Source organism: Castor canadensis, chromosome 1 (genome assembly GCF_047511655.1).
Source record: "Castor canadensis chromosome 1, mCasCan1.hap1v2, whole genome shotgun sequence".
Lineage (NCBI taxonomy): Eukaryota > Metazoa > Chordata > Mammalia > Rodentia > Castoridae > Castor > Castor canadensis.
Window position 1 is genome coordinate 207,914,452 of NC_133386.1, and position 8,642 is coordinate 207,923,093.

The 8,642-nt window shown below is 60.4% G+C and overlaps 1 protein-coding gene across 5 annotated transcripts; it reads right to left on the reverse strand.

The window, feature by feature from the left end:
• Positions 1–2,493: 2,493 nt before the first annotated feature.
• On the reverse strand, positions 2,494–7,636 carry Syt8 (synaptotagmin 8). 5 transcript variants are annotated; one of them, XM_020168762.2, is made up of 10 exons: positions 7,498–7,636; positions 5,914–6,020; positions 4,561–4,659; positions 4,282–4,457; positions 3,886–3,984; positions 3,620–3,778; positions 3,379–3,546; positions 3,133–3,238; positions 2,917–3,050; positions 2,494–2,820 (listed from the first exon to the last, which is right to left on the reverse strand). In XM_020168762.2, exons 3-10 carry the CDS (start codon positions 4,640–4,642, stop codon positions 2,587–2,589), a joined length of 1,158 nt encoding a protein of 385 aa, XP_020024351.2. In that variant the 5' UTR covers positions 4,643–4,659; positions 5,914–6,020; positions 7,498–7,636; the 3' UTR covers positions 2,494–2,586. The 5 variants fall into 5 exon arrangements, with proteins under 5 accessions (XP_020024351.2, XP_073907233.1, XP_073907248.1 ...); XM_074051132.1 differs by lacking the exon at positions 5,914–6,020 and having other exon boundaries at positions 7,498–7,629; XM_074051147.1 differs by lacking the exons at positions 5,914–6,020; positions 7,498–7,636 and adding an exon at positions 5,009–5,840 and having other exon boundaries at positions 4,282–4,351.
• Between the last annotated feature and the right edge of the window lie 1,006 nt (positions 7,637–8,642).

An 8,642-nucleotide genomic window follows, 5' to 3' on the forward strand; every position in this document is an offset into this window, starting at 1 on the left:
AGGTGAGTAGGACACTTTTGAGAGGCGGGTTTTCCCTGGGCCTCAGGACCTTGAAGCTCTGCCCTCTGACCTTTCCCAATAGGACCCCGTCCCTGCAGTTTCTTGCCCCCACACAATACTCACCTCCTCACTGTCCAGAAAGAAGGGGCAGAGCGGGGAAGAGAAGGGAAAGGTTAGGCCATGGCTGGTGGGAGTAGTGTGATGGGGCAAAGGAGTGGGTAGTGTCCGGGGAGGGCAGGCAGGGACCACCACTGGGGAGATACCAGGACCCCCACACAAGGGAGGGGATGGTGGGATGGTGGGGGCCCCGTACTGGGTGCCACTTACTCCCCCATCCTGAGGTCTTGAGCTTAAAGCCTGTGGGGAGAGAGAGGCAGCGGTGTCAGGACCCGTTCCACACGAGGCTGGCCCCCAACAGGCTGGCCCCCAGCAGAGATTGAGGACCGCAGGCTCCCAGCTCACTTACCCTGCCCCCCAACTCCACACCCTTAGAGGGCAAGGTCCTAAAGGAATTCCCCAAGGGGAGAAGTAAGAGGAGAAAGTGTTCCCAGAATGTCCAAGGCGGGGCCCAAGGAGCTGCAGCTGTCCCCGAGGGAGGGGTGGGATGGGTCAGCAGGTGGCTGCCAGAACCATGCTGTTATTTTTAACTCTGCTCCTTTAGCTTCGGACCTAAATATATGGAGGAGAACCCTCCCCAGTGTGGCCTGGGGGCTCAGGTCCTGTCTTGCTTAACCTGTCAGTTTTCCTGCCAGTGACCCCAGAGTTGAGATCTGTTCATCAGGGGCCTGTCCAACACCCAGGCCTCATCCTAGCCACCTCCATGAGTGTCTGCTGCCTCTCGCTCCCAGCTCCATGGAAGCCCCCTAAGAGACATACTGGCAGCAGCCCCCAGGCCCCAAGACTTGGCCCCAGGAAGCCTTCCTGCAAGCTAGCTTGGGTAATGCCTGTCCTCCCACCTCAAGGGCCAGGGCTGGACCTCACCTAGGGTCTGTGCAGCAGGGCTGGGAGCGAGGTCAGGCCGGCAGTGGAGAGTTAGGCTGGTGGGCCAAGGGGGAGGGGTATAAATGGCCTCCCCCAGTCTGGGCCCCTGCTCAGAAAGGGCATAGAGTCCTCCTCAGACCAATGGGGGCACAGAGAGCCCGAGAGACCTCCCCACCTGCCCAGGCTGCCTGGTCTGACCCAGCCCCGGCACTTGCCTGTCCAAGAAGTCTTTGTGGGGGGTGTGGTTTGGTTGCTCTATTTAGGTCTCAGTGACAAGTCTACGATACTACTCTTGTTCTTGTGAGGAGCCTAGGGACACTGAGCATGGCCTTATGTGAGAGCTTCAGAGAGTCACCTGGCTCAGACATCAGCCCAAGGCTTACTCCTCAGGGAACCTGTCCTACATCAGCCTGCCTTACTCTGAGTCAATGTCAAATATGTCCTCCTTGTGCAGCTGCCCTAGCTCTGAGCCTACCTTGCCCCTCACTGCCTGCTGGGTACCTACTGTCTGCGTGGGCACCATGGTTGACTGTTCCCACGTCAGCCTCAGGTCACCTCTTCAGACAGAGCTAGCCATGTGCCTCCCTTCTGCAAGCCCAGCCCCAGGTAGGAGCTGGACCCCCAAACTCAGCCTTCTAGGTCCTGCAAAGTGGCTGGTCTGGGCCCAGGAAGGGGTGCCTTCCCCTCTGCATGACCCTGCCTTCCCGCCTAGGGAGCTGGAGCAGGATGGGCCCCCTGAACGAGCAGCTGGGCCACTCCCAGCCTGCCACAACACCCTGCCCGCGGGCACCTTCGCACGGGAACTTGAAACACGTCCTTCAACCCCAGGATCATGGCGCCATCACTCTGGGAACCTCTCTCTGACCCGTGGGGGCTTGGGGCCCCTTGGCCGCCCGGGCAAGCCCCGTATTGCCCTTCTCACCCGGGCGGGGGCCCTTGCCCCTCACCCGCCCCTGTAGGCCCCGCCCTGCAAAGGCACCCTGATCATGACTTGGCACCCTCTCTGAACTGTGGGGTGCTAGGCCCCAGCCCTGCCGGGCGCCCCGGCCTGTGGGGATCAGAGGAGGTTTGGAGTCGCTAAAGCCATCCAGATGTGAGGGGACGGGAGGTACATCCCCAGCCAGGGCTGCACCCCTAGAGGCCCCAAAGCAGCTTCCAAAGGCATCTGCTGCCCCCTGCTGCTCACATGGGGAGGCCCTGCACTACTGGCCCCCAAAGGTTATTGGGGGTCTCCTTCCTCCACTGCCCCCACTTACAATGCCCACTGTGTCTTTGCAGGGCTTGCTCTAGTCTCCTCGCCCCCTGCCAACTCTAGCTGACCAGATGGGAAATTCCCACCTGGGGTGGGGGGAACCTGTGCCTCCTACAGGAGTCAGACCTTGTTCAGAGGCTCAGGGCCTCTAAGGTGGAGAGACCACCCCTGCCACACTCTTGAGAGGCCATGGTGCTGAAAGTGAAGCCTCACCCTGTGCCTGTGCACCCCCGCCCCGAACTCCATCAGGACACACGTGGTGGATGTGAGAAAGCCTTTATTACACAAGGTTCTGCTGGGCAATCTGAACAAGAACCATGCTGTGCCTGGGGAAACCGAGGCCCGTGATGCTTTCAAGAGCGAGGCACAGGCAGATGCAGACGGGGCTTCAGGGCCAGGACACGGTCTACCTCCCCAGCGGGCTGCAGGCGGTGCCACTGGGCGATGGGCCGCCGGGCATGGGCCAGCATGTCTGCCCAGTGCTGTAGAGGCTGGCCGGAAGCCCGGGGACCTAGCAGCACCTTGCCCAGTGGCTCAGCCTGGAGCTGCAGACCACGGGCCCAGACGGCTAGCACCAGGTCCACACTCTGCAGAGACAGGCCAGCGTGGGGAAGAGAAAGCACAGTCAGTTTAGCCCTTCATTAGGTCCTGCCCCACTCACCCGCTTTTATCCAGCTGCCCACCTGGATCTGGCTGAAGGGCACCAGGAAGGTGAAGGCCTCGTTGAAATAAGGGCTGACTGTGCCCTTCTTGACAGAGGTCGCCTTCTTCTTCCACTTCCTCCGGTTCAGCATGAGCTGGACTTTCACGTAGGTGTCTGGGCAGACAAGGGAGGAAGGAAGGGTTAGAGGGTCGAGCTCAAGGCCCTCTGTCAATCCTAGTAGACAAGGGTGTCTCACCTGTCAACTCTGTACTCAGGCCTCGGGCCTCCAGCACAACTACAGTCAGGCGGCCTGAGCTGGGCACGTACCGGAGAGAAAAGCACAGCTCCCCTGTTGGCTCAGGCTGTGGGCAGCAAGAAGGGGTTCCAGCCTTGCCTGGGAGAGGTTAACCTCCACAGCCGCACCCCTTGTGCCTCGGAATCCCCATGGCACAAGGACAGGGCCCCTGCCATCTCTGCCTTGGGCTGCAGCCAATGGCCTCACCTCAGTGGTGCCAGGTGGACCCAGCTGGTACCAACGCTCTACAACGTGCTGTGGATCCACAGTGCCCAGCGGCAGGCAGAGCTCCCCCAGCGGCTCGTGCTCTGAGAAGCGCTTGAAGTCCAGCAGACGTATATGCAGGGTTGTTCTGGCCAGCTCTGCCTGTGGGACCTGTGGACAGGGCTGTGAGCCGGGTCCTGCTGCCCTGTCCCAGGCTCACCCAGCCGCCCTGGCCCAGACTCACAGGGAAGCAGCAGGTCTCTTCAAACACAGGGGAGAGTGTGCCGCGGTGCACCTTTGTCTCAAGCCTGTGCCCAGCTTGGGTGGAGATGCTGACACGGGCATATGGGTCTGCCGTGCCCTCTGCCCGTAGGTCCATGGCCTGCTTCACGCCCACCTTGATCTGGGGGCCAGCAGGTAAATTCAGCTAAGGGATCCAGGCGGCCCCCACCTCATTCATCTCCCCCTCCATTAGCCACAGAGCCTCTTGGCCTGCCAGGTGACCCTCACCTCCTGACTTCCAAAGTCATACTCCAGCAAGAGCAGCAGGCGTCCCCACTGTCCAGGGCCCCCAGAGCTGGGCTCCAGATTATCCACATCTGGCTGCACCTGGATGGGTAGGGAGGGACAGAGCAGACAGTGTTGGTGAGACTGTCCCCCCAAGAGTCCTTGGCTCCCAGGTTCCATGATGTGGGTCCAGCCACCCACCTCCAGGCCAGGCCAGGCCATCATCAGCTGTGCCCCAGGATTCAAGCCAGACCACTCTCACTTTTGCTCATTCATTTCCCCTGCTAGGAAGGCCTGCCTGGGCTGCCCTGAGCTCTGAGCCTGGACCTTGCATTGTCCTGTCTGGAGTGAGCCAGCCCGGGGCTGGACACAGGGGAGGCTCTGGTAGCTGCTCCTCACCAGGTGGGTGGTGGTGCTGCTGCTTCTGGTGCTGCCCAGGCCCACAGCCTCCTTGCCTTTGGGCTGCTTCCTGTGGCGCCGGCGCCCGCGGCAACAGCAACAGATGGCACAGAGCAGACAGGAGACAGTGAGAATGCCCACAGCCAGAGCGATGGCAACGAGTGCCCAGCGGGGCCCTGGAGTGGGAGCACGGGAGGCTGAGATGCTTCTGTGGACAACTTCAGTTCCCACCGAGCCGGGCCCATCCGCACACCCACCTCAGGGGCTACTTGAACTCACAGTGGATCCTGGTGATGATCCCGGTCATAGCTGTGGTGCCAACTGGGGCCAGAGTGCTGTGTGGACCTGGTGCATGGCCCATGTTCCTGTCTTGCTGGACTGCAGGAGATAGCCAAGAGGTCAAGTAACCTGGGGGATGGCCCCTCAGGCCCCTGCCTGCTGCCCCATCCACCCAGCAGCCAGGGCTGAGTCTGCCTGGGCAAGGAGGCAGCTTGGGGTGGCCAGGCCAGGGCAAGGGTTCTAAACTCAGAAGCCAAAGAGAGGGAGGCGCTGGTCCTTGGCCAAAGCACCAGCTTAGCTGCCACATGCCCAGCCTCCTGGCCGCCTCCCTCAGCCCCCAGCCCCAGCCAAGCAGGCCAGGCCTGGGCAGGGTGTCCTCTGCACTTACTGGCCCTTGCTAACACAATCCCTTCTCCCCCATTGCAGGAAGCCCCCTATCTCCCTGTACCTGGACCCTGGGATCTTCCTGGGGACGCATCTCATCTTCGGGGGGAGGGGGCTTGTCAGGTGGAGAAGCAATCACATCCTCACCTCAAAGTCCACCCCAGTCGGTAAGCATGTTTACAATTGAACCTGTTCCCTGTGACCCAAGGTCCAGGAATGCTTGGGGCTCTGAGGGGTCATGGAGGAGGAGGCTGGGGGTCCCGGAAATGAGGCTTCCTGCAGGTGGACGCATGTTTGAGCAAGCCTGGGCTGAAGGCACTTTGCTGGCATGGGCGCCAGGCCAGCAGCGCCTGGGGATGAGGGTGAGGTGGGGGCAGGCAGGGGCAGGGCGTAGCTGGGAGGGCCAGAACATTCCTCCACACTGACTCACTGCCCGCCCGGACTCGCTACCTGCCTGCCCGGCCACCTTGGCATGTGGGTGGGAAGGGGGCGGCAGTTTAGCTGCCCTGGCCACTGCACCTCACCTGCCTGGGGCCTGGGGAAGGAGTGTACCTGGCTGGGCTGGCTCCTCCCACCCGTGAGCAAGTTAGGGGCTGGAGGCCTCTGTGACCCCAGACCCAGGGGACACTCTTCAGCTCAACTCTTCCCCAACTGTCCCGGGGGGGCAGCTGCCAGCCAGGAGTTGCTTCCTACAACTTGGGGCTTCCCCAACTGTGTCTACAAGTGCCTGTGACCTCTCCTGCCATGGCTGAGCCCACACTGGCTGTAGGAGCCCAAACCAGGCTGTCCTTCTAAAGATGGCTAGTTGTTGGGCTGGATCCCCAACCCCTGCACTAGAAGCCTGGTGTAGAACGTGGTAGAGAAGAGAGGGACCCCATCTTGAATCCAGAGACCCCCCCCCACACACACAGCACCAACAACCCACTGTCCCATGGCTGGGGAGAGGCAGGTGGCCCCACAGCCACTTACCTCTCAGAGGTCAGAGGAGGGAGTACAGCTCGGGGAGATGGAGGGCCCAGGTTTCCTGCCTCCTATGCTTCTCTCCAGGCCTTACGTACTTTAGCCCTGTGAGGTTTCTGGGGGGGAGATTTTGAAGCTGCATGTTCCTGGGGCAGAAGGGCAGGGCCTGGGGTGTTAGAGATACCCATGAGGGACGCAGAAAGGAGAGGGTGCTGGCTGGCGGTCCCACAGAGAGCAGCACAATGCTGAGTTGAAGGCCTCTTGAAATTGGAAAAGGCAGGAAGAAGCTGCAGAGGGTCCTACAGCGTCCCTAGAACGGAACGGCCCGGCCAGACTCAAACAGGCCCGGCTCCGGCTGTGGCATTCAAGGCCACCTTTCCCACTTTGAAATGTCATGCATTCTGGGATGAAAGTGATTTTGTTTGAGATGTTTATGGCTGTGAGTTCAGGATAAGTTGTCAACAGTCTCCATCTGTGTGTGCACTTGTATGTCTGTGGCTGGCAGAGGAGGGTCTGTCTCTCCCTGTGCCCCTGCTTGACTGGAATTCTCTCTCCCCCTTGGTCTGAGAACAGGGGGGACAGAGGCAGGGTGGCCCTGAAACCATGACTTGGTGCTACAGGTCTTGGGGGGAGGCAGTTCCTGGGTGACCTGGTGAAGCTTATCTGCAAAGCACCAGAGAGGCTTTCTGGAAGCTGGCCCTGGAGATTCCTGGGACTCTTGGGGACACCAGCTGCTGGCAATGAAAGATCCCAAGGCTCGAGGAGTACAGGGTCCCTCAGGACCACCAGGTTCCCATGGTGGTGAAGGTTTGGGTCAGCATGCAGCCACCAGGTGGCGCCATCAACACCACTGGTCCCTGCCAAAGGGCAGAGTCCAGCCTCCATACTGGTGCTTCTGGGGAAAGTGCCCAACAGCCCTGGGCAGGAGAGACAGGTCAGGGCCAACACATAGCCCCAGAAGGCTCTCTGGTTCCCACTTCCCACCCCAGGGACTCTCAGCCATCCTTGCCAGGACAGCCTCGACCACATCCACCCTGGGGAGACAGGCAGTACTTCCTGCTGTCTACCTTCAGTGGTCTAGCTTTGTGCCCACGGAAGAGCCTCTATAGATGTCAGCACTGTCTGGCCTAGGAAATGGAGATGGGTGTTCTTCCCCAGATCAAGTCCTCCACCCCTGGGCTCCCTTCCTGGTCACCATCTCCTCACCCTTGCTCTCCCTCCTGGGCAGGACAGCTGGTTTAGCACTACACTGCCACGCTTGCCCTATTCTTCCCTCCACATCCTGCTCACCCTTCATAGGCCTGTGTGAGCCCTGCCTCCTCCAGGGAGTCCTCCAGGCCCCCTGGTCTTGTGCCAGATGCTACCCTGTGGTTTCTCCCAGTTCTAAACTCAGCAGAGCAGCACTGGGTCTCCTCCTTTGCATTCCCTGCCCGCTCTGGGCCAGGTACCCCAATACGTACGAGTTAGGCCTGCTACCCCATTCCCCCCCCCTCAGCCTAACTGGAACTTGTCCTTCAATGGCACCAAATTTCTGTGGGCTCTTCCTCTGGAAGAACAAGATTCCCAAGTGTGGGAGGCAGCACCCCATCTCACCTGATGCCCACCGTTTCCTGGGGCCAGTTGGCCTCAGACCTTCCTGTCAGACCCTGGCCAGCAAGAGTCCAGTCCTGCTCTGGGATACACTTGGAGCCTGCGGCCGGAGCCTGGTGTTTGCTCTGTCTGTAGTGATTAGGAGTCTCAGTAGGAAGGAAGGGGTGTGAGAAGGAAGGGGTGTGGGAGGCAGGGCTCCGGGGAGCCCCACCTCATGGCTGGACCTGTTGGCCCTTAGGAACTAGGAAACTCCCTTGGCGAGGAAGGTCCCTCTAAATCCTAGGGTCAGGTGTTTGGACTCCAGGCTATTTCCAGGGGTCTCTCAAGACTGGGGATTTCCTGACCCTACCACACTTTGCAAGAGAGGTCAATGGGCCCATTGGACTAACCTCTGTGAGGGGTAGACTTGGCCTGCACAGGTTGAGCTCACCATGCTAGCCCCTGAGTCACAGGCTGCTTGGTTGGGGGAGCACACCTCCTGGCAGTACTGGCTTCCCAAACCAAGAGTAAGGAAGGTGGGACTAGGCCGGGGCAGCTTCAAGGTGCTGCTGGATTGATCCACTCTCTTGTGTTCTTGGTCTCCCAATGGACAGCCCCTCATCCAGGGGGGCTGTAAGCCGGCGAGCCTGAGTCCTACACAGTACTGTCTAAATGTCAGTATTGGTCACTTCAGTTGGCCCAACCAGGGCTTGCCATCCAAGCTCCCCGACTGTGCTCTGGCCAGTTGATCTGGTCTGGTCACTCCAGGGCCCAGGCCAGGGTATCTCACCAATCCCTTATCTGCGGCTGCACCAGGGGTGGGACTGGTTAATGCTTAACAAGGCCAGGTGGAAGGGCTAACCAGGCAGGACTGTCAGAGATGGCCCAAGCTCAAGGATGCTCTAGGGCCATGGCAAGTGGAATATGGGTGTCCACATGTGCTGCTCAGGTGTGGCTCCAGGCACTGGGAACACGCACACACACACTCCATCCAGTGGATGGGTCTGTCCCCTGGTGTGACTAAGCCAGGATGGGAGGGGGCTTAGAAGTAACTAGAACCAGAGGGACCAGGAACACCCCAACATAGTCTGGGGCCAACACGGCACCTCAGCGTGCAGGCGCCGGGGCTTTGGGGAACACCAAGCCTAGTGCACAGCTGAGGTACGTGC

Excerpts from the sequence above, each read along its gene's own strand:
- Syt8 (XM_020168762.2), bottom strand. The coding sequence starts at position 4,642 with ATGGGCCATGCACCAGGTCCACACAGCACTCTGGCCCCAGTTGGCACC. Across the intron at positions 3,779-3,885 it reads ATGACTTTGGAAGTCAGGAG|ATCAAGGTGGGCGTGAAGCA; the intron begins GTGAGGGTCACC and ends GCTGGCCCCCAG. Across the intron at positions 3,547-3,619 it reads AAGAGACCTGCTGCTTCCCT|GTCCCACAGGCAGAGCTGGC; the intron begins GTGAGTCTGGGC and ends CCCTGTCCACAG.